We start from the raw sequence: 25,268 nt of genomic DNA, 5'->3' as shown, positions 1-25,268 counted from the left end.
AAGATTAGTTATAGGTATACTACCTTAGGTACCATCACGCTCTGCGATTGTTGAGTCCATAGTCTAATAAAACATGGTCTTCCATTCCCAGAGTGACACGGGCCTACGTCACAACAACATGGCCGCTATATATAGCGCTATCGCATATTATCATATAGCGCTGTCGCATGATGACGTAGGCCCGTGTCAGTTAGGTGACCTAGAAAAGACGGGAATGGAGTACCAGGCGGAGTATATTATTATACCATGGTTGAGTCATTTAGGGTCCTAGGTAAATTGGTTGTTCAATACTTCCGCTATGGAATGTCCAATATAGCTAGAACCCTACAACCTTAAATGGCATAACAACCACGGAGCGTGACTGTACATTACTCAACTATTTTAAGTAATACCCTCATAGTTCATGATGTTGGCAAACGTGTCAATTTTGTTTTGGCTTGTTGACTATTTTCACATCCGTCCTTATGGAACTCGGGACGAGAAATATTACACAGTACATATATTTACCCACATTTAGCGCTTCAAATTTGTAAAATAAAACTAAAGTTTTTAGGGGGTAGGACTAGGGGACTATCTCATTAGGTCAACGCCAATTTATGGCAACAAGTGCAACTACACATATCCGCCACAACAACACTCATAGAATACTAATTGCTATTGAACAGGGCAATAATATTGTGGTTACGATTATTATATTACTTTGCCTATTAGTATTTCATATTATCTTATATCCTTTGCTTTTATCACGGATCGTTAAAGCATCAGCACCTTGATCAGTTGATGCGTTATTGCGTTAAGGATGACTCACGTTAAACCGGGCCGTGTCCGGGCAGAGCTTCCGGAGTATCGTTTTCTATGGAAAGCATCACGTGATCGCCTGTGATGTCATAGAAAAGTAAGCGCCGGAAGCTCCGGCCCGGGCACTGCCCTGTCTAACGTGAGTCATCCTTTATAATATGTATATGTGTGTAATACACTCACTCATGTATATTATGAATAACAGCTGTTATTTTATTACATCCCAATAATTTATACATAGAGTCTGTGCGGAAAGTGAAGAGTCGTGGAATGTTTGAGTACCAATACATTCCACGACCCTTCTCCTTCCACAGGGTCTATAAAGCTAAATATAAAAAAATCTAGTTAGGTAGTTGGATTATTTATTGATTCACCCGTTGTTGGTTTTATCACTGAACCCATTAATCATTCATAAGAACTGTCACAGTTCCACAACACCCTAATATTATAGTCAAATCTCGTAACGCTGTTTTGCAAACGGATTTATTACTGTCATAATATTCTAAGCACTCATAACGATCACAGACGGCGTCAACATCGCCATTCGGCAACTTAGAGGTTCGAAATTATCGAAGAAAGTTTGGCTTCGCAACGGTTTCGTTGCCATTCAATTCAGCAGCCCGAAATAACTAAAAATATACACTAATATTTTATTTGTCAGTACGGTTACCATCAGTTTGTCACTGACATAAACGCCGTCGAGAACGTAATTTACTTTCTATACATCTCGCTCGCACTCGCATATTAGTGCAAACGGGACGTATAGAAAGTAAATTACGTTCTCGACGGCGTTAATGTCAGTGACAAACTGATGGTAACCGTACTGTTGTACATAGCATTGCACTCACGAGAACTTTCCAAAGTTGCGAAACTTTCCACATGAGAATTTCTCGGTAACTTCTGAGAATGTTCTCGAGAACGAGAATTTATTTATTTATCGTAGTTTATACCATGAATATTCACGATAGTTTAGGTGTAGTCCTTACCCCCAGAAAATTCCGACTTTTGGTCTACCGCTTCCGGTCAGAAAAATGTATGACGGACCGGCCAAACGGTCAGACCTAGGTGGGGGGTGCTTGACCAAATGCCCTAGAGGGACCCTGGCAGTTTTTGACGCCGCCATTTTTTTTTCACTATGGCCGACTTTTTTTAAAAAAAAAATCAAGTTTTTGTCCTAGCGCGCTGAAATTTTGGTCACGGAATCTCGGAGTCCCCCAGATACCTATGAAAAAACTTTTTTTGGAAAAATGCTACAATTGCGGGAAAACTGGCCATTTTTATTTTGTATGGCAACTTTTAAACGGTGCGAGATAGGTGGGGGGTGCTCGACCAAATGTCATAGAGGGCCCCGTGACAAAACAAATTGCATTAAAAAAAATCAAAATGGCCGACTTTTTTTTTTAAATTTTTAAGTTGGTCCGAGCGCGCTGAAATTTGGCATGGCGGGAGATAGAGGCCTCTAGATTCCTATGAAAAAAATTTTTTTTGGAAAAAATCCAAGATGTCGGAACAATAATTTCCATGTTGCAGGAATGTTCTGAGAACATTCTCGAGAACGTTTCCGCTTTTTGGGAAGGCTCTGCAATTTGTACATTGCTAGTTGTACATCATCAAGAAACTTCGCACCTGTACCTATATACACCAAGAAACTTCGCACTTTTAGGTTTGCCATCGAAATATTGATGACAAATAATCACATCAAGATAATGATCAGTTATCACTTATCACCAATTCATAAACTTGTTCCGAACATTACTTGTACCTCCGTATTTACAATTCTTCCAAATCTAAAAGCTGGTCCAATAAGAGGGAAATTAAACTGCCATCAGTTTTTATTTTAACCTTTGTTTCTAGATGGAGAGGAAGTATTTACAAGTTGGTGTGGCTGGATCTCCTATGTTTTCTACTTTTTTACTACATTTTAAATTTGACTTATCGTTTGCTGCTCGACGAGCATTCAAAAAGGTAACAATTTAATACAATATCTTTAAGTGTTGTTTGCTAACTTGCTTAACGCTTTCCAATTGTTTTAACTCTGTTAAGTGAAAATATTCGCTTTTGAAAATATATAGCTATTTCTCTCAGACATCAAACAAAAGGGTGCGGTGTGTTGGTCGACTGCACAGTTACAGAACGTCACCAACCCGCCGAGCGCAAATAGTACTTGTGTTTGTACAAACACTGTTGTTTTGCATTTACCTATACAGCGAGCTGCAAAGATACATATTACCCACGGTAGACCTAATAATTACTATTGTAAGCCAAACTTATTTTGTAGGATATTCGAAGGTGTGGTGAACTACTGCAGCTACCACGGCAATGTGATCCCGTTGTCGTTCGTGCTGGGTTTCTACGTCACGGTGGTCATGAACCGCTGGTGGAGCCAGTACACCTCCATACCGTGGCCTGATTCCATCGCCGTGTTCGTCTCCGCCACCGTCCACGGGCAGGTGAGAACTCTAAACTGGTTTAGAGCAGGGTGCGAACATCCGAATCCGCATCCGCAACCGCGGAACTTCCGCATTATTTTCAACATCGCATCTGCATCTGCATAAAATCGATGCGGAGCTTATGCGGATGCGGATGTCGAACAAGTCGGTACAGGAACGTCTTAGCGGCGGCGTAAGTGCTAGGTTATTTCGTCATTACCTATAACGAAATCTTCTAGATCCAGAAAAGTCGGCCAAGTTACTGTTTATTAAATATAACGCTCATATATATATTCTTGCTCAAATACTAAACGTTTCGTTTAAAAAAAAATACTATAAATGTAATATTTGACGTTTTATAAGTACCTAATCTTGACATCCGCATCCGCGGATGTTAGCCTTTAAATATCTGCATCCGCTTCCGCGGATGGCAAAAAATCTGCATCCGCAACATCCCTGGTTTAGAGCTGGACCGATCGACCGAATATAATAATATAGCAGGCAAGAGCGACAGCGGGGCAAATTAAATTTTTAGATTTTTCGACGTTGGCTTTAGGCCCTCTGTTGTTAGCTAGTGTGTAGGAATTATGCAAACAACAACACGATAAATACTCGTACAATTGTTTTCCCCTCAATAAGCCAATTATGTATCACATCTACTATTAGCATTTTTACGGTATTCTCGTGTTCTAGGTATCTAATTGGTTCAACCGCTATTTTTACATAACCTACATGTAAATAACTGGCGGCCGAGTCCTGATATACGATTGACATAGGTAGTATTATGAAATATGAACGAATCACGTGCTTTTTATCAAAACATGATGAATTCAATCATTTCTGATGGGAATCCACCGAATAGTGATTTTAAATAGGAGGTACTCCATATAAAGTGATGAATGTCGTCGAATGTGTTTTTTTCTTCCTTACAATAAAATGCGATATAAATTACAAAGTTTGGGTGAACCTGCGATCTTATGCCCCTAGGGTAACTTTAAATGTAACATGTGCCTTAAGGTGTAAAGATAACCCACCACGTTATCTTTACACCTTAGCCAAAGATTAGATATTTTACGTATGTATCCCATTACGTATTAAGTATAGAAGATAACTGACGTATGTAGGAAGGAACCATTTGTAAGCGATTAGTGTGAAATGTACTTAATCTTGCCATAACGTCGGCACGATATGAAAGGTTTGGCGATAAGTCTTTTACTCTATTCATAAATAAAACCATTATATAATTGCATTTATCATTAAACAGATAGTATATCATGATATTTTCCACGTACTTACTACAAACATTATGATATTATCATGTAAATATGTTTTAAGATAATTTTAAAAACGCGGGTTGGTACTTATCTTTATTCGTAATAGTTGATTATTTTCCGTAGTATGATTAATAATTCATTTGTGTACTGTGTGTCATTCTCGTGATAGCATGACTTTGTCCTTATTTTTACCACTGCGATGATTACGATCTTAGGAGTAAGTATGTACAGCACGCGGGGGACAGCCTAAGTTTTAATGCTTAAAGTTAAATTAGGAAGACATAAGTTCGTTGTTCGTAGTATTTTAAAATTAAATAGAAAGTACCAGTTACAATCAGTAAAACGTCTATTTGGAGCTTTAGGAGTGTTAATGTTAATATTACGTTTTAAATACATTTATTTTCTGGGTCTACCCTTTCTCATCCTCACGAGAAAATACTCGATCTAAAAATATTTTTTTCAAGATATTTTACTTTACCCTTGTTAATTCTCAAATAGTTATCACGTGAAACCTTAATGTGAGATCGTAAAATTAGCAATTTATTATCTTATCACTGCCAGTTTTCAAGGTGGCATTATATCATGTAAATCATGTTTATACAAAACTATAATGCGTAGGCATGTCTTACTCTTACTGTTCTTAACTAGAACTATTGTCGCTATTGTTGGGTTATTACCGGCTTGATGATGAAAACTAATACTTGTACCAATATTTTAACTTTATTCATTTGTTATAAACATAATAACAACCAATTTACAATAAAATATTCAAGACGTCTTCACTCTAACTTGTCCGTACTCGAACTGGCCACTTGTCACTGCCATGGTCTAATAAAACATGGTCTTCCATTCCCAGAGTGACACGGGCCTACGTCACAATAACATTGCCACTTTATTTCAACATAACATGTTACATGGGTACATTATACCTATGGTTAATAAGTTAAAATATTTCTTTATAATTTTATAATTTTCATTTATATGTATTTTAGCTTAAATTTTACAATAACACGTCATTTTTAATTACTCGTTAGCAATATCTTCCGATTCACGAAAGAAATTTCAGACTTTCGGGTAATTCTGTTTATACTACTGGCAACACAGGATAGCGCTGTGCACATTTGACAATTCGGATCTAGATAACTTCATGCCCTGACCGTCATCCATGTCGAACGCGTGTTAATTGTTATTTCCTTCTCGCTCAGTGTCAGCAGTCGCAGTGTTTTCCAAACTTTTCACGTCGTAAGCTTGGTAATTAATGTGTAACTGTGAATTAGTTTTTTAAACGTTTGTCTTGTATAGATAAATAAAGTTTAATTTAATACATTAGATTTGTTTTATTTTACTATGTTTCTACATTAATAACTTAAAATTAATGCCGTTAAAATAATTTTCACCGTTGGTTAAAATTCTCCCACATTTCAAAGTTTGAGAACCTGTAAACAGCATGATGACGTAGGCGCGTGTCAGTTAGGTCATACGCGAATCTCGGAATGGAGTACCAGGCGGAGTATATTATTATACCATGGTCACTGCTATACCCACTTTTTATAACAATTCAACATGGCGGGAACCAGTGACAAGTATGAGTCAATGTTCTGCCGCCAGAGTGCAACACTACCGACTCAGTAAATTCATAGACTAACTTATACATACTGTGCCTTAAACTGTTTTTTGACAAGTTTTCACAGACAATAAAATATGACATTGATGCATCAAGGCGGTTTGTTAACAAGGGCCTACCGGTAAATGCGAAAATCGAAATTTAGTTACCTGCCTCTTTATCGCTCGAATATGCAAGAGTGATAGAGATATTAGATAACGAAATTTCGATTTTTTTGTTTCGCGGTAGGCCATGTGATTGACGTGACGTGTGATGTGTCAATGTGGTTTGTTAAGGCCCCATTCGCACGACAGCTTAAAAAGCGTTGCGTTAAAACCCGACGTTGGCGCTTTTTTACCGTTTCCAATATTTGTGTTCATATGAACGCTTAAAAATCACTTGTGAGTCGTACTGCCACGTACGCATCTCAGCAAAGCCATACTTTATTTGCTATTACGACGTATTATTTGAATATAGCTTGAATATTTCAGGAATTTGTAAGCATAAGTTGACATTTTTAAGGTGAAACTAATAATAATCTTGACGATTGACACCAAAAATTGACACTTGACATCCAACTGACAGCAGCGCCGGCGCTTTTTCAACGCTTGTGAGAACAGATACACGGATTTCCGTATGGTCTATTCAATTTGACGCCAACGCTCAACGTCGAAAATCGAACAGTGCTCGATAAAAAAGCGCCGCGCTTAAAAACCGCCTTCGTGTGAATACATACATGGTTATCCATTTGTGTCATTCAAACGCTTTTTTAACGCGCGTTGAAAAAGCTGCCGTGCGAACGGGGCCTTACTGTATGTGCCACAAAGGTGCCACCTATACAGAGCTTTGCCTAGTATTCCCTATTGATACTCTTTTATAAATTAATCATAAACAAAAGTAAGAATGATCAAAATATAAGCTATTAATAAATAATGATCCTTACACTATAGATAGATCAAACTAAGTAGTTTTCAGTCCACCTCGGCGGTAAAATGTCAACTTGGGAAAGCTTAACATTTTTCAATAAAGATTATTAAATTGGCTACACGTGCAGTAGCCATGCACTTGGTTTCATATTTGTACATATATGTGGGTTCTTGTTTGTAAAGTAAGAGTAAATTAAGAGTCTAAAGCCATTTATAAGCCAAAGCCAATGGATTGTCGACAGGACGAGCGCGGGCGGCTGATGCGCCGCACGATCGTGCGCTACGTGTGCCTCTGCCTCACCATGGTGCTCAGCATGATCTCGCCCCGCGTCAAAAAACGGTTCCCCACGCTCGACAACTTTGTCGAGGCCGGCCTGCTGCTCGACAATGAGAAGATCATCATGGAAAACCTTAACGAGAAATTTCCTAAGCCTTCAAAACATTGGTATGACTGGCACGTTTACGTTGGGCTCATAGTTTGCGGTTCCAACTTACAGATTACAATACAAGAGGGTAAACATTTGCGGCGCCTTATCGTGCAGGATGCATCATGCATGATTTGGGACGGTGACACTACGACGGCGTGATGTCAACAATTGTTGGGCAAGTCAGAGTTGAATACGGCTTGGTTTTTAAGGTATAAAAGACAAACCGCTCATTTATCTCAAAAGAAATAAAAACCGATGCAAAATTCAGTGTAGGAACTTCTTGTGGCTCCGCATCCCGCGTGGAATGCATCAGATCCACTTCACTACGGAATACATCGTTCGCAATTCAATCACGCCGCTGACTGTGTTCCCAATGTGAACAACCGTACCGTGCTTAATACCAGGACTCTAAACTAAGCAACTTTTACCATTTTCAGGATGCCCATAGTGTGGGCCGCTAGCATAGTGACGAGAGCCCGGAAAGAGGGCCGAGTACGGGATGACTTCGCCGTCAAAACTATTTTAGACGAACTCAACAAGTTCAGAGGACAGGCTGGATTATTGCTCAGCTACGACACTATTAGTGTACCTCTTGTATATACTCAGGTATGCATCAGTGTGCATGTGATACACTTTAATTTAAAAGAATTGGCTTGCAATTCACATCGACATTTTTCTATCGTCAATTTATCCTGTTTTGCGCAATCAACATCCATTTTGCATTGATTAATTCCTATTTAATTTCAGGTAGTTACCATTGCCGTATACTCGTACTTTATTACATCTGCCTTGGGCAGTCAGTGGGTCGACAACAAAATACACGTTTCTGGCGACGATCCCATTGTTAATATAGACCTTTATTTTCCTATATTCAGTACGCTAGAGTTCTTCTTTTATATGGGCTGGCTAAAAGTGGCCGAGTCTCTGATAAACCCCTTCGGTGAAGACGACGATGATTTCGAAGTGAACTGGTTGATCGACAGAGATTTGCAGGTAACTACTACTACTACTACTACTACTACTACTACTACTACTACTACTATCCACCTCCATACATTGTGAGTTCTGCACTCCAGGCTTGACTGCAAGGTAGATTTGACGGGTAAATCTGGGTATTTAATACATATACAGGTTGGTCCAAACCTCGATGTTCAAAAATTTTTTTTAGATTCCTCACGTGGTGGGCTATCAGAATGTCCCATGTATGTTACCCGATTTTTCGTAGTTATCGAGTTATGATTTTTTCGTTTATAGTACCTACTGTACCTAGGTTCGAATGCGAAGAAGGAGCAGGAATCCTGTACTGAAAATTATACCGAAGATCCATATATTATATTTTTTATAATTTTTACTGTCTGCTCCATGCAAGTAGGCCTCAAGTGCTCTTTTAAACGCAAAAAGGCAACGTCAGTACTTGGTAAACTATTTATATTATTATAATATAATATCTTCTTAGTTAAGTAATAACCACAGTATAATGATGCCATCGTCGAATCGTTTTTAGGTTTCATACATGATTGTGGACGAGATGCACCACGAGCACCCGGAGCTGATCAAGGACCAGTACTGGGACGAGGTGTTCCCGTCCGAGCTGCCGTACACGCTGGCCACGGAGAACGCGCGCGAGGAGCACCCGGAGCCGTCGACGGCGCGCGTGGCCGTGCCGCCGCGCCAGCGCAGCATGGTCACCATCGCGCCCTCCGCCGTCAAGATGGACGAGATGGCCCCCTCGCACACCGTGAGTTACAAGTTCGCCCCGCCCGAGGTTAGACGCGTCTTTTTTAAAGCATGCTGCACGTTCGGACTTTACGTGGAGCTTCGCAGTGTGTCGGTGTAACGGGGCGCCAAACATTTAATTGTTTAGTTTATTTTCCTTATTTGTCACTAACGGGCTATAGGTATGAGGTGCTCAAGGAAAATTATGTCTTCGATTTATGGTAATGGAGATTTATGGTAGTTATAATTTGTATGGTATGATTGGTACTACCTCTTTCTACTTCTACTTTCATCCGTTATGGCGTTTATTTATTTACAGTTATGAGACATGAGGTTACATCTAATAGTTTTGCCAACAAAAATGTCAACTAAACGAGTCTAATACATATAACCAATACGTTAGGTAATTGTTTACGTTCAGCGGAAGTAATTAGCAGTACCTACGCGCGTTTTACGTCAATTTTTAAACCTTGAATGTAGTTTATAATAAAGTACATAGGTATAATTTTACACCGTCGCCACCGTGGGCCCTAATAGATAACTCAACTTTACCACGTATTCCTGACGACATTACGAGGTTTAAATGTGTCATTTTAATATACTTAGTAATTTTCTAGAACAAAATCAGCTACGAGGGTGGGGTAGGTAATAGGTAGGTTGGGCAAAGTTTCCCCTGGCGGCAAAGTTGGCGATAATGACGGTACACGAAATGCCAGGGGTTCGTCATTGCCAGTGATTATGAAGTACCTATTCGTAAAATACGCACAAACGTATTTCAAAGAATTGTTTTGGAAAAAGGTTGGCATTCGTATACCCAATGTAATAGAGGTACCTACATACCTACGTGGAGTTATAATTAGCTCTTAGGGCTTCTAAGTTTGAAGAGGTACAGTAATAATATTTATCAACTCAATACTTAGTCGGACGAGTGGAATAAGAATTTCTACGTTATTTTACGTTAGAAAAGTAGGTATTATACATATAATATAAGGTTACGTTATAAAACATATTAACTTTATGTGTAATGTGTAAATCCTATACGTGAATCGTACCTATTCTGTATTATAAGCGAAATCACAAGCGTGTTTGATACTGACCTATGCGTTTACTTTTCAATTTGCATTGAATTAAGACATTATTGTCTACATGTACTTACACGTATTTATTTATTTCTATTTTTAATAACAACAATTTTCCTCATGCCTCATTCATTTCATTACTGTATGTATACAATGGCAATAATCCATGTACTTACTAACAAAAATCTGTTCTATTCTAACATTTATTTTTATTAACTTTTCTGTTACAGACACATAGATATGTAACTAACATAATAAACCATTCTACGTATAAATTAATTGTTTACTGTTGGTTTTTATTTGGGTAACTTTGACTAACTATTAAGTATGATTAAAATATCTATATGATTGCCATAATGCTATGCATCTAAAACTGTTACTTAAATTAGAATAAAACATTAGAAAAAAATTTCCTTGAATAATAATGGGAAGTGCTTTAACACGTGTCACTCTTAATAAGGTTTATCTTGGGTTATAAAAGTTAAAGTTAAAACAATAAAAAATGTTATGTTACTTCGCTAAAATCAGTCAGATTGAGCATTTTAATGCGCTTTTTTTATTTTAATGCTAAAACGAGCAATCGCAACTACTTATTTGTTGATTGTTTTTATGTCTTAGATATTATAAAATGCCAATTTACGCTGTAAATTAAACTCAGTGTTTCTTTTGTTTTGTCCAATGCACTGAAATCCTTTCAATTCATTTCCGCAAACTATTTGTCGTTATATTGTTTTGTTTATATTCTAATCATTTTAATAAATGTGTAATTTTTTTACGTTAAATCACATATAACATTCAAAAGTTTCTTTCATTTACGTATATTTTCATTCAGTGATCGTAAAAGTTGACGAACATTAATCGTTGTCCTGACCGTTCCTACAGCAACTTCAAATGAACGACGATGCCCAATCGGGTATCCACTTCATGGTCGGGTCCCGGGGTAGCAAGCGCGGGAAGAAAGAGGACAGGAACTCGATGGGGCTGGGCTCCAGCAACTCGATGGCGTCGCTGCAGCAGACCCCCATCACGCGGACCAACTCGGTCACCTCCATGCTGAAGCGACTCTTCTCGAAGGAGGACCAGCGACAGACGCCCGTACCGAACCAAGTGCAGACCGACGGAGGTGAGTTTGTCGAGTCGGCTTAGCATGTACGGCAGAGATAAAAAGTATTAAAAACGCCAGACAGTTCATGAAGACGCGCTATATTAGGAAGATAATTTTAACTGCGGTTTCGGTTTCCTGTTGCGACACTGAAACGACGAGTGGCGCTAAAAGACTTTAAGTCCGGAAGACTTGGATTGTCATTAGTGCTAGTTCAAAATTTAATTTAAATATGCGCTAATGAAACCATGATTGGGTACAGTTATTGATACAATCTTTTTATTAAAAGACAAGTTTTTTTTTTTAATTATAAGGCATAAGGGTGTCAGAAATTATGCAAGATAAAACTATCGCTTTAATTTAAAATAATGTTCAAATTCAGGTGGGAAATATTATATTCCGTCCTCTCCCCATCAATTTCGATTGAATTTTGCTATAAAAGCAGCTGCACGGGTATCCTTAATTACATCAGTAATTACAGTTATAGGTACCTACGTAGATAGCAGAGGGAATGACTAGGGAGTGTACAACGAAACCGGATTTTTGCCTTAGTTTCGGCGGAAACATTATTTTTATATTCCGAAACCTGCCGAAATCGAAACCTAAACAAAGAAGATTGTAGCACCGAGTAATTACTTAGTTATTTTTTCAATGGCAAACCTGTATGTAGCCTATGTAGGTATGCCTTATAGTATTTATTCCATAAATGCATAAGCTCCGGTGTCGTCAACTCATTGAAAAAGTACCGAAGCTCTTTATTATTCCACTTATTTCTTGGCAAAACCCACAGACAGAATACCTTGAAGTGATCGTGAATCGAGACGTTGAAGTGTCTCACGTATTACGTAAGTGTTTGAGATCATTGACACCCATGCGTGTAGGAGTTATTTTGCCACTAACATATTTAGTACGCCATCGTCGATGTTTACGCTGCTTGAATAAAGTTTCGTTTCGGGAAAGATTCATGTAGAACATAATAACCAACGACAATTTTTAATGTAGGTAATAGTAACTTAAAAGGACCCCGGACCTAAAGTATGGAAAAAGTAGTTTCACTTAAATTTCTTGAGATTTTGATATGTTATAGATTTCAGAGTCCTGAACAAAAGTCTCTATTAGGGGTGCTACCACTGTTTCCGAGTCCCTTTCAGAGTTTCGACTGATTTTGTACTAGATAACAAAGTATTAAGCCCTGGCCAAACACACAGCGAGACGCAGCGCCGCGTGATGCCGACGCGATGCCTGTTCAAACAGGGCGCGCGCGGATCGCGCCGGCCTCACGCTCTCAACACGCCCTCATCGCGCGCGCGAACGCGGCGCGGCCGCGCGGGAACGCGGCGCACCGCTCGCTGTCTAACGTAGTCCGATCCGACTGATGTGACCTTGCGTGACGCGGCGGGCCGCCGCGTCCGCGCGGCGCAGCGCTGCGCACGCGCCGCGTGAACGCAAGGGGCCGCGGCGCGGGGCGCGACAGAAGCGGGGCGTGATACCGGCGGGACGGAGTCTGTTTGACGTCGGTAACTTGTTAGCATGTGCCGCGGTCGCGCGGCGCGGACGCGGCGCTGCGTCGCGCTGTGTGTTTGGCCAAGCCTTTAGTACATGGCCAGCTTATCGCAATATAGGTTCAATCTAATGTCAATTGTTTAAATAAATAGCTGGGAATTGAATCTTGTTAAAGTACTAATACTTTGTTATCTAGTACAAAATCAGTCGAAAAAGGGACTCGGCAACAGTGGTAGCACCCCTAGAGACTTTTGTTCAGGACTGAAATCTATAACATATCAAAATCTCAAGATATTTAACTGAAACCACATTTTCCATACTTTAGGTCCGGTGTCCTTTCACACATTCGTATCTCGTACCTATAGCCTATATACTTACTATACTCTTTGACTTGACCTATAGGCGTAAGATTATGATTCATGACAGTTTAAAATTGAGCATGCCAAATTATTTATTTTAGTTTGTCTGGCTACTACGCTCCACTTCTACATCTAATCAATATGTATCTTATCTTATTGTTAAACAGTGGGACGGTTCTCGATATCAGCCAGCAACCCCACGCTGAACAAGCCGGCGCCGGGCGGCGGCAGCATGAAGATCGCTAACGAGGTCATCGAGGAGGTCGACGAGCAGGCCACCATCACCAGCATGGCCAAACGACCAGAGAACAGGTCAGTTACATGTTGGTGAACAGTGGGCCGGTTCTCGATATCAGCCAGCAACCCCACGCTGAACAAGCCGGCGCCGGGCGGCGGCAGCATGAAGATCGCTAACGAGGTCATCGAGGAGGTCGACGAGCAGGCCACCATCACCAGCATGGCCAAACGGCCAGAGAACAGGTAGGTATACCGTAAAAGTATAAAACTTTGCCCATCGCGCCACAGTTCAGTAAAAGCGAAATAAAATAAAGTGTATCTGTAACTACTTTTACCTAAGTTACATGTCCACTTAATAAATCACCATTTACCATGCCGATTCAATTAATCACATACCATGCTCGTCTTTTTATGCTTATTTTATTATTCTGTGCTTCAACAGGTACCTATTTATGTTAATTACTAATTTGTACTTTATTATCCTTATTTATTAGTTTCTATTCAGAGTCAACTTTTGTGCATTGCACTAAATAATAAGACATGAATTTAATACATTATTATGTTTCAATATGGTGTAGTCTAACCATAAATACTACACGTTGTCTATTATTGTTTTATGTTTGTTTCGTAAGAGGAAGCGACTGATAAATCGGCGTTTCACAGCTCATAAGTGTGTCACTCTGTGCTCGTCGTATTCATCATATAAATAGTGTTTAAAATGACTATGTATGCTATCTTATGTATACAGAAATGATATCAGATCATCATACTTTAGCTTATAAGGCTTGTGATTCTTGAAGACTACCAAATAATTGCTATTGAATTATTTTTCAAAGTAGGCACTTACCTAAATATTTAAATCTCTGGTATTTATTGCTATTGATGTACAGTCAAGTGTAAAAAATATGGGTGCATAAAACTTACTCAAAAATATGTCCCATAGTTCTTAATTCGCTGACATAAAAGCTATGGGACATATTTTTGAGTGTGATGAGTGGACCCATATTTTCACACTTGACTGTGCCTCATTTATTTTAATAGCTAGCACGTTTTAGTTAAATTTTGTGTGATATAAAGTTTGAGACGAAGCGACATCGGTCTTATCTTTAGCAGAACTTAAATAACGGGTAAGTACAATGTACATCAAGCGCTATCTTTACCGACATTTGCCAAAATCTAGAAAAACCAACTGTAGATTTAAATCAACTACTCTGTCAACCCACATCACATCGCGTTCTAAGTTCCTGTTAATCTAGTTTTACTTTATACGGCTTATTCTAGGAAAATATCTAGTATTAAAATGATAATAGCCGTGGAGCGGGCGTGTACGTAACTGTGATGCATGGCTAGCGCATTATTTGTTTTAACAGCGTTTTGTGCAGCGCAACAATGGAACCAAGCACTGATTAGTGTTCCGACTAATCAATAAGTTACGCTTCCGATTGCATGACGGTGTCTTGTGTCTCGCCTCCATCCTTTCTTTTCTAAAGATCCTGGGATTGAAAATTTAAATTAGGTAGAGTACGTCCATTTCTGTCATTCGGATAGCATGATGAGCAGACAAACGAACTCGACACGAGGAAAGTGCCCATGACTATATTTTTTTCACGACACCAACTCGGAAAGGTTCACTTTGCACTTCAAAAACGGATAGCAAAGTTGCACTTTGCTATCAGTAATTCACATGTGAGGCAAAGTAATCAAATGCAAATTTTGAGTTGTTTTCTTATGTTTGCTGGTAGAATTGACTTTTAAATGATGATTTTGGATGATAAACATTTAATAACATTCATTTGAATTTGATTTTGTTTGATATTTTAGATTTAATATTTGCTTCGTGTTGGTGTGGTGAAAAATTTTGTGTTTCACTCGGGGGCAAATTTTGTTTAACCCTCGTGCTTTGAAACCCTCGCAACGCTCAAGATTTCATTTTTCGAACCACTCGCTACGCTCAATTTTGGAATCTTTTGCTCGGGTATCAATATTAGCACGAGCGGTTAAGAGCGCTCTTACAAGAAAAGTCGAAATAATGCAAAATTGATGATACTAGTCGACGAAATTCAGGACTTTGCGCTCATTATTAGAAACAATGAGTACTTGTTCCAGTAAAAGCGTCTTCTTATCTTTATAAATATCGTTGTAAATATTAGAAAAAGGACTTATTAAATTAGTAATGATTTTTTTTCTGATGGTCGTTTCCGAAAAACCCCGTGAAGCACTGAATGGCGAGCTCTTATTTGGAAATGTTGAGAATTTTACTCTGCTAAACCTGGCTATTTTGTATTACTAATACCCTGTACTTTAGGCATATCAAACTATATTTTTCCTACATACCTTTGAGAAAGAGAAAATCAAAGTAAAACGAACTCGATTTTCTCTCCGAAACAAGTGTCAATTCCTACGAAAATCTACTTAATATCGAAGTCATTTTCATACTCAAGCAATCTGCAACGTTTGCTTATACTGTTGGTATACATTAGTGTTTATGAAATTCTACTATAATTTATTGGCAATTTTTTGAAAACTACTCTATATTACCGACGACGCGCGCTGCGCCAGCTCAGTGCCGCGGCAGAGCTTGTAGAGGCAGGACGTGTGTCGGTCGGCTCCGCACATTTTCAACGGCGACGACGAGGTTTTTTATCATTGTGTGCGGCGGGCGCCGTGTAAAACGCTATACTGTGTGCGTGTAAACCGCAACGAGAGACTTTGATCCTAGCACCGTTTTTATAGTATTATAATTTATAATGGTACAGTTTAATAAACTACCGGACAGGATTAAAAATATTTGAAACGACCTGACATTCTATATGTATTTATTTGACTCAAGATAGTACTCAGGGTCTGATGATGGAGCCGGAAGGTGGTCACCGGTACCAATCAACCATGCAACTAAACCACTTCGTGTTTAGGCTCGTTTTATTCATCTCAACAAGATCTTTGACACAAGATAGTACTCAGGGTCTGATGATGGAGCCGGAAGGTGGTCACCAGTACCAATCAACAATGCAACTAAACCACTTCGTGTTTAGGCTCGTTTTATTCGTCTCAACAAGATCTTTGACTTAAGATAGTACTCAGGGTCTGATGATGGAGCCGGAAGGTGGTCACCGGTACCAATCAACCATGCAACTAGACCACTTCGTGTTTGGGCTCGTTTGATTCGTCTCAACAAGATCTTTGGCACAAGATAATACTCAGGGTCTGATGATGGAGCCGGAAGGTGGTCACCGGTACCAATCAACCATGCAACTAAACCACTTCGTGTTTAGGCTCGTTTGATTCGTCTCAACAAGATCTTTGACACAAGATAGTACTCAGGGTCTGATGATGGAGCCGGCAGGTGGTCACCGGTACCAATCAACCATGCCACTAAACCACTTCGTGTTTAGGCTCGTTTTATTCGTTTCTACAAGATCTTTGACACAAGATAGTACTCAGGGTCTGATGTTGGAGCCGGAAGGTGGTCACCGGTACCAATCAACCATGCAACTAAACCACTTCGTGTTTAGGCTCGTTTGATTCGTCTCAACAAGACCTTGGACACAAGATAGTACTCAGGATCTGATGATGGAGCTGGAAGGTGGCCACGGGTACCAGTCTACCGTGTAACTGAACCACTTCGTGTTTGGGCTCGTTTGATTTGTCGCAACAAGATCTTTGACACAAGGTAGTACTGAGGGTCTGATGATGGATCCGGAAGGTGGTGACCGGTACCAATCAACCATGCAACTAAACCACTTCGTGTTTGGCTTCGTTCGATTCGTCGCAACAAGATCTTTGACACAAGTTAGTACTCAGGGTCTGATGATGGAGCTGGACTGTGGCCACGGGTACCAGTCTACCATGTAACTGAACCACTTCGTGTTTCGGCTCGTTTGATTTGTCGCAACAAGATCTTTGACACAAGGTAGTACTGAGGGTCTGATGATGGATCCGGAAGGTGGTCACCGGTACCAATCAACCATGCAACTAAACCACTTCGTGTTTGGCTTCGTTCGATTCGTCGCAACAAGATCTTTGACACAAGTTAGTACTCAGGGTCTGATGATGGAGCTGGACTGTGGCCACGGGTACCAGTCTACCATGTAACTGAACCACTTCGTGTTTGGGCTCGTTTGATTCGTCGCAATAAGATGTTTGACACAAGATACTACTCAGGGTCTGATGATGGAGCTGATGATGACAGACAGGTACCCGTCGCCACCTTCGCGCTCCATCATCAGACCCTGAGTACTACCTTGTGTCAAAGATCTTGTTGAGATGAATAAAACGTGCCTAAACACGAAATGGTTTAGTTGCATGGTTGATTGGTACCGGTGACCACCTTCCGGCTCCAACATCAGACTCTGAGTATCACCTAGTGTCAAAGATCTTGTTGAGACGAATCAAACGATCCTAAACACGATGTGGTTTAGTTGCATGGTTGATTGGTAATGGTACCTTCCAGCTCCATCATCAGACCCTGAGTACTGTCTTGTGTCAAAGATCTTGTTGAGACGAATCAAACGAGCCCAAACACGAAGTTGTTTAGTTACATGATAGACTGGTACCCGTGGCCACCTTCAAGCTCCATCATCAGACCCTGTGTATCTTCAGTGTCAAAGATCTTGTTGAGACGAATCAAACGAGCCTAATCATGTTACTACATGGTTGATTGGTATCCGTGACCACTTTAATCATCATCAGATCCTCAGTACCAGTTCGTTTTTAAACCCTCGTTGATACAAACTTTACAACCTATAGGTACCAAATGCAATGACGAAACATGTAAATAAGCGAGTAGGTACCTATAATTTCTTTCGAGTAATATACCTTCATAAGTACAAGTATGGGGCTATTCATAAATTACGTCGTTTCAAATGGGAGGAGTGGGGGGGTCTGGACATCGGATGATGGTAACATGACGTAGGAGGAAACAGATTCATCCGAAGCTTGATTTTTGGATGATTTGAGGGGTGAGGGGGGTCAAAAATCGTCAAAAATAGATGACGTAATTTATGAACAGCCCCTATGTACATTTGCACTGCATTTAGTATTTTCGTTCTTACCAAATAACAGTTTTAGAACTTTAAAAGTTAAGTACAGTTAGTGTTGTTATGGTTGATTTCAATATGCTTCGCGAAGGATCAAGAATGTTTAATCCATCATTGTAGTGCGAGTGTGGTAGAAGGGATCGGCGTACTGAGCTCGCACGGCCTGCCGCAGCGCGTAAAATACCTAAACTCGCTCAACGCCGAAATGTAATAGCGCTCTTAAACAACAACTTAGCCCCCTTGTAAAACAAATACATAACTATTTATCTTGTCATGTCGATGTTACGCTGCTATTTAATGCACTCGAAAATACCTACCTATCTTAACAGCTTCTTTATTGCACTAACAAAATTGTCGTTAGTATAAAGATTATACTTAAACTGAAATAGACTGATATTAGTGTCACTACTAAAAATACAAATCAAAATATTTAATAATATAATTTAATTTGTTCCCTAGTCGTCGTCAAGATTTATCCTTTATCCATGAAAAAGGACCTTATTGTCGATGGCGCTTACGCCATTATTAATGATGCTCCGATATAAATACAATGCCGCGCGACGCTGTGCGGCGTAAGCACCATCGACAATAAGGTTCCTTTTCATAGATAATGTCCCATTTAAATCTTAGTATTTAGCTTAGAATGTTCTATACTTACTTATTTTCTATCTGCAGCTTCGTTATAATTATGACGAATGTTTTAATTACGGGCTGTGATCCTTGCGGGATAACTACTAGAATAAGGTCGTGTGCATTATAAAATATGTATGTAGGTGCTTACCTACTTTGCATGACCTGAATTTATCGCTTAAAAAGGGTTATCAATATCATGTTATTAAACTTGTTAACAACCATTTGTAGAGAAATATATTAAAAGTATATAGGTATATCGCTATGTCAGGAACATCTGCGGCCCGAGTGCTGAACTGAGCGTGCAGGAACCAACTGTTCTGTAACCTTGAAAACAGTAAATAGACGAGGGAAGGCACGCGAGATTCTTTAACTGCCGCTTATTAGTAACTATAACTACCTAGATACTATGCAGTCTTCATTAGTAATAGCTACTTTAAAGAGCCCTTTGTTGTCTAGTATTTTTAGTTTCAATTAGAACAATAACAAACTTGTTACAATACCTAATGGCCAAAGTAATCCTAGGATGGCGGAGTTTTTACACAAGTTACACAACTCCTAATATCATCTTATGAAAGGTATAGCGGTCGGTGGTGTCAAAAGGTAGGTAGGTAAGTACATTAGGCATAATTTCATATAATATTTTGGGTCTCCTGATTTTCATCCTGGCAGTGACAAACATGACGCGACGTAGACCCACGATAAATTGCAAAATTGACCACCGTTTGACAAAATTACTTAGTCACAATATTGAACTGAAAATGCTCCGAATCTGGGCAACCTCGCTTTTAAGCTACCTACTAAAATATTTAAATTTTGATTGATTTCAGACCGACAGCGCAGAGCTTGTTCGCACAGGGGCCGCCACCCCCCAGCGAGCCGGTTAACGTTCCCTCCAGGAACTCCTACGTTAAAAACAGTAAGTTAATTACACTTAACACGAAAACTGCTATAGCCCACTGTCAATTTCACCTTGAACCAGACCCCTTACGGCCGTTGCATTATATTTTTATTCTATGAACTGCTTGATAACCGAGCCCCTTGCATATTATTTGATACAAAACGCAAATGTCAACGACTAATATGGATTGTAAGTCTGTCGCTTAAATCGGACGGAGTTATTAATGATCAAGCCAGATATTAATTGGTTGCCTGACTTGCCTGCGACTGATATGTTAATCTCAGTTAAAAATAGTTTTCATTTCAAAGTAGGTAAGTACCCGGGCATTATTAGCATCATAAGCATCATACTTACGGATCTAATAAAGCCCGTGTTAACAAAAAAGTAAAAAAATCAACATACTTTCTGAAAAATCGATTTTACTTTGCTAGGGATAGGGAGTTTAGTAGGGACACGAAATCAGTGTTCTAAAAGTTGATTCACCCAAAGATGTGTCACAATCACAAGGTTTTAAGTACATACACCTTAGAAGTTAACGATCCTTTCCCGGTGGAACGAAGTGCTAATTTTAAAGCAACGCCCAAGTGTAACATGTTCACAGTTCACACGTCATATGCGCGAGTACAACATAGTGCCTAACAAATCAGATTAGATCTAATAGTTAGTCATAGGAAACCTTGAGTTCTATATGTACCTACTTTATCATTGTCTTTTGTTATGTGCATGTCATTATCATTACACGATGTGTCGGATTCGCTTATTATATTTTATATTCAGTTAGAACAAAATTTTGACAGTTCCGAACAACTGACAGGCTGATACCGTCCGGCGGACTGTTAATCAGTGGGCCCCTTAACGCTGTCATAATATTTATAAAAACTTTGGAACCTGAAATATAATAAGCGAATCCGACACATCGTGTAATGATAATGACATGCACTTAACAAAAGACAATGATAAAGTAGGGTTATAAATACCCTTTAGGGTTGCGGATTCAACTTTTGATTTGACCATGGTCGAAAAATTCAAAATCTAATATTTCCTATCAAAAATTACGTGTCTAAAAATCGGGACATCCTGAAAAATAGGGACATAATCACCTTATATCGGGTGTACAATAAACACATATGTACCTTGATTCTTTTAACCTAACATAACCCGTTAGTTTCAAGAACGAAGACTAAGGGCCAGTTGCGTCAACCACATTTTAGCGGACTGATCAACGTATCAATCAGCAGTCAACTATGTAACTTCCCGTACGATAAAATTTAGCGATGACATACGGTTTATTTATAAGGTATGGTAAGCCACAGTATGCATTGTATAAAATACTAAGTTATTAAAATTGCAGACGGCCAGCTATCGTCGTCGGCGCCGACGCAGTGGGCGGCGCCGGGCAGCCCGGCCGCCACGCTGTCCACGCAGCCCTCCTTCGTGTCCGAGCCCGAGCCGCGCGCGCGCCTCGACAGCGACGTGGGACCCTCGCTCAGCGCCGCCGGCAGCCAGACCTTGTGTAACTATTCGCTCCGTACATCACTATACATAGTATTACTGCACTATGGTGCAGCCGGCCGGCTTTTAAATGGCCTTAGCGCGTATGTAGCACAACAAAAGTTGTCTTTTCGGAACTAATCCAGTGAAATTGTAGAATTTTGTAACGTGGCTCTTCTGCGTCAAATCCGGTAGTTCTGATTTTTTGCAGACTTATTTATGATGTTGGCCCAATTAATAATCCAAGTTTGTGATCTTGAGCGCCGAACGCAACTTTGTCAAAAATCGAAAAACCTGCGAAAATTTCGGTTTTTAGTTATATTTGGGCGATTCTAACCCTAAAGGACTAGTCTTTGATAGTACCTTCGTTAGACGTTTTTAAAGAAGACTAAATCTGCTACAATACGAGATTAGAACTGTCTCTGTAGATTGAATAGTTTCAATCTCGTAGCTACTGGACCAAATCAGCTTTGTTTGACCTTAGGAACAATCGTGCCAAGCGGCATCGCCAGAGTCAAAAGTGCGTACTCACTGCACCCACTTAGCTTACGAGCTCAATTTCAAAAAAATCTAAATTCTGAAAGCCTTTATCTCGGAAACTATTCAATCTACAGAGACAGTTCTAATCTCGTATTGTAGCAAATTTAGTCTTCTTTAAAAACATCTAAGCAAGGTACACAGACCAACTCTGTGGCAAGGTACTATCAAAGACGAGTCCTTTAGGGTTAGAATCGCCCAAAACTAAACAAAAACCGAAATTTTCGCAGGTTTTTCGATTTTTGACAAAGTTGCGTTCGGCGCTCGAGGTCACCAACTTGGATTATTCATTGGACCAACATCATAAATAAGTCTGCAAAAAATCAGAACTACCGGATTTGACGCAAACGCTAAATGTATAATTTTACTGTATTAAACTATAGATTGTCTAAAAGTAGCCCCGAAGTAGCTCTTTGCTATACCAACAAGAGAATAGAAGCGGTCGGAAGCGTGGATAAGTGCGTGTCTTTTGTAGGCTCTCAGACAGAAGTGCAAAATAGCGAGCTTGATATTTCCCCAATTTATGTCCCAAATATTGAAACGATAATTCATATTGATGACGATGGAGGATGTGGTTACAGTGGACGAGACGGACGGCGACGGCGACGGCGACGACGACTCGTTCTCGCGGCTGCGCGCGGCACGCGAGGCGGCGCGGCGCGACAAGTACCTGCAGAAGATGCTCGCGCGCTCCGTCAGCGCGCAGCAGGTTGGTGGCTCACGACCTTTATCTTTCACAGGACCTTTCGTTAGGCATAAGGCCGCGGCGACCGGCGCGTTTATTCAAGTTTATCCTCGTGAGACCCACCATATAAAGTTTTCAAATGTTTAATTTGAACCTTATTCTATAAGTAAATTAGAACGAATTTAGTTTGTTTTAAAAAGCAATGAAACAAAAGAAATGCTACTTTATTTGGTTCATGAAAGGTTCAAATTAGGTTGCACGAATATGTACATTGTAATGTAAATTTAGTCTCGGGAGGTTATACATTTTGATCGTGCCGCGTGAACCACTGCTCGCGCCGACCGGTTCCGCGTGTTGCCAGTCCGCGGCCTAATAGTTAGGCATTTGTTTTACACGGGGGGCAAAGTTGTTGTTTAACCGCTCGTAAATATTGATTTGATGCCCGAGCGAGCGAAAGATTCCAAAATTGATCCACGATGCGTAGCGAGTGGTTCGAAAAGTGGATTCTTGAGCGTTGTGAGGGTTTCAAGGTACGAGGTTTAAACAAACTTTGCTCCCGAGTGAAACACAAAAATTTTGACCACACCAACGCGAGGAAAATACTAACTGTAAAAAGTCAAATCCAAATGAACCTTATTAAATATTTTTCATTCAAAATCATCATTTGAAAGTCAATTCTACCAGTCAACATAGGAAACTTCTTTGCCGCTCTTGTGGATAAAATGCTACTTTCTCATCAGTTTTTGAACAATCAAGAGAGCCTTTACATGCTGGTGTGGTGAAAGGTAATTTTAAATACGAATATTAAACTGTGCTATTTGAAGTATCAATCAAAGAAGATCGGCTTCAAATAGACATTAATTACCACATTAACTGACGTACCATGCCGTATAGCTACATATAGAAATGCGCTATTTTGACAAAGTACAGTAAGCTGCAGAGATAACCCCCATGCAGAAAGTTTTCATTCAGTTTTATCTCTGCAGCATACTGTACTTAAATGAATGCACCAAAATGTACAGCAACTTAAGAAGCAGGTTTTTAGATAGTTCGTTTTTGTTAGCATTAGAAATAAGGTAAACAATGTTGATGCGTATTTTTATTGAAAATTATGTGTTAAAAATAAGTCTTGGCAAATATAGTAACAATTATTAATCTAATACGATTATTTATAGCTGGTCAAGCAGATCTTGTCAGTAATAAAAGGCGCGAAATTCAAATTTTCTATGGGATGATATCCCTTCGCGCCTACATTTTTCAAATTTGCCGCCTTTTTCTACTGACAAGATCTGCTTGACCAGCTATATATTCTTCTGCTTTCATAAGTAAAGCGGGCCACAGACCATCAGTTTTAACTGCACAGTTTTAACTGTTCAGTCAAACTGTTCAGTTAAAACGTACGTGTGTAGGCAAATTTTGAACTGTGCAGTTGAACTAACGATCTAATCGAAATTTCATTAGTTTGACTGAACAGTTAAAACTGTGCAGTTAAAACTGATGGTCTGTGGCCCGCTTAATAGTTACTGATTATTAAAAAGCGTTTTTCAATTAAAAGACATGTCAAGATGGCTTACCTTCTTTCTAATGCCAAAAAAACGAACTTTAGTAGAAATTAAAAAGTGGCAACATCGTAGTGTCGTCCCTTTCAAATCAATCTAAGAAAACGGGACGACACTACGATGTTGCCACTTTTTAATTTCTACAATTTATTGTCGGTCTATATCTACACTCGATTCAAATAACTATAGCTGGTCAAGCAAATCTTGTCAGTAAAAAAAGGCGCGAAATTCAAATTTTCTATGGGACGATATCCCTTCGCGCCTACATTTTTCAAATTTGCCGCCTTTTTCTACTGACAAGATCTGCTTGACCAAGTATAAAATGACTGTTGTTTATTTTCAGCCAGTTGGTAGTATAGAAATACTAGACAACGAAATTTTACTCGTCGAACTATTGGATGCACAAGCAGCTCTAAACAGCCAGCAACAAAACAAAGACTCCAAAGAGGAAACTACTTGACAAAGCAAAAGTTCTATTTTCCAGTGGGATTGATTTTTAACTTCGCACAATTTCAGTATTATTATTGTGATACTTTTAATTACGGACTATTTGTATTATTTGGAATCATGTCAATCAGATTGATGTAAATATTTATAATAAGAGAAACTTATTTTATGCTTTTGGCCCCGTTCGCACGGCAGCTTTTTCAACGCGCGTTAAAAAAGCGTTTGAATGACACAAATGGATAACCATGTATGTATTCACACGAAGGCGGTTTTTAAGCGCAGCGCTTTTTATCGAGCACTGTTCGATTTTCGGCGTTGAGCGTTGGCGTCAAATTGAATAGAGCATACGGAACTCCGTGTATCTGTTCTCGCAAGCGTTAAAAAAGCGCCGGCGCTGCTGTCAGTTGGCTGTCAAGTGTCAATTTTTGGTGTCAATCGTCAAGATTATTATTAGTTTCACCTTAAAAATGTCAACTTATGCTTACAAATTCCTGAAATATTCAAGCTATATTCAAATAATACGTCGTA

At 39.5% G+C, this 25,268-nt stretch overlaps 1 protein-coding gene across 6 annotated transcripts in view; it reads left to right on the top strand.

Moving 5' to 3' along the window:
- Positions 1-24,934, top strand: part of LOC134806802 (bestrophin-2) — a 52,261-nt gene extending 27,327 nt beyond the window's left edge. For 2 of the 6 annotated variants that reach the window (XM_063780175.1, XM_063780178.1), the window contains exons 2-13: positions 2,653-2,763; positions 3,077-3,248; positions 7,273-7,475; positions 7,896-8,064; positions 8,206-8,451; positions 8,963-9,223; positions 11,136-11,376; positions 13,385-13,529; positions 19,951-20,039; positions 21,373-21,534; positions 22,631-22,758; positions 24,637-24,932. In XM_063780175.1, coding sequence (XP_063636245.1) covers positions 2,653-2,763; positions 3,077-3,248; positions 7,273-7,475; positions 7,896-8,064; positions 8,206-8,451; positions 8,963-9,223; positions 11,136-11,376; positions 13,385-13,529; positions 19,951-20,039; positions 21,373-21,534; positions 22,631-22,758; positions 24,637-24,753 — 2,044 coding nt within the window. In that variant the 3' untranslated portion in view covers positions 24,754-24,932. Of the gene's footprint in view, positions 1-2,652; positions 2,764-3,076; positions 3,249-7,272; positions 7,476-7,895; positions 8,065-8,205; positions 8,452-8,962; positions 9,224-11,135; positions 11,377-13,384; positions 13,530-19,950; positions 20,040-21,372; positions 21,535-22,630; positions 22,759-24,636 lie in introns of all 6 variants that reach the window. The other 4 variants (XM_063780179.1, XM_063780176.1, XM_063780180.1 and 1 more) reach the window with 4 other exon arrangements.
- The last annotated feature ends 334 nt before the right edge of the window (positions 24,935-25,268 follow it).

The sequence above is a fragment of the Cydia splendana genome, chromosome 3, assembly GCF_910591565.1.
Source record: "Cydia splendana chromosome 3, ilCydSple1.2, whole genome shotgun sequence".
Lineage (NCBI taxonomy): Eukaryota > Metazoa > Arthropoda > Insecta > Lepidoptera > Tortricidae > Cydia > Cydia splendana.
This window is presented reverse-complemented; position numbering and strand designations above follow the sequence as displayed.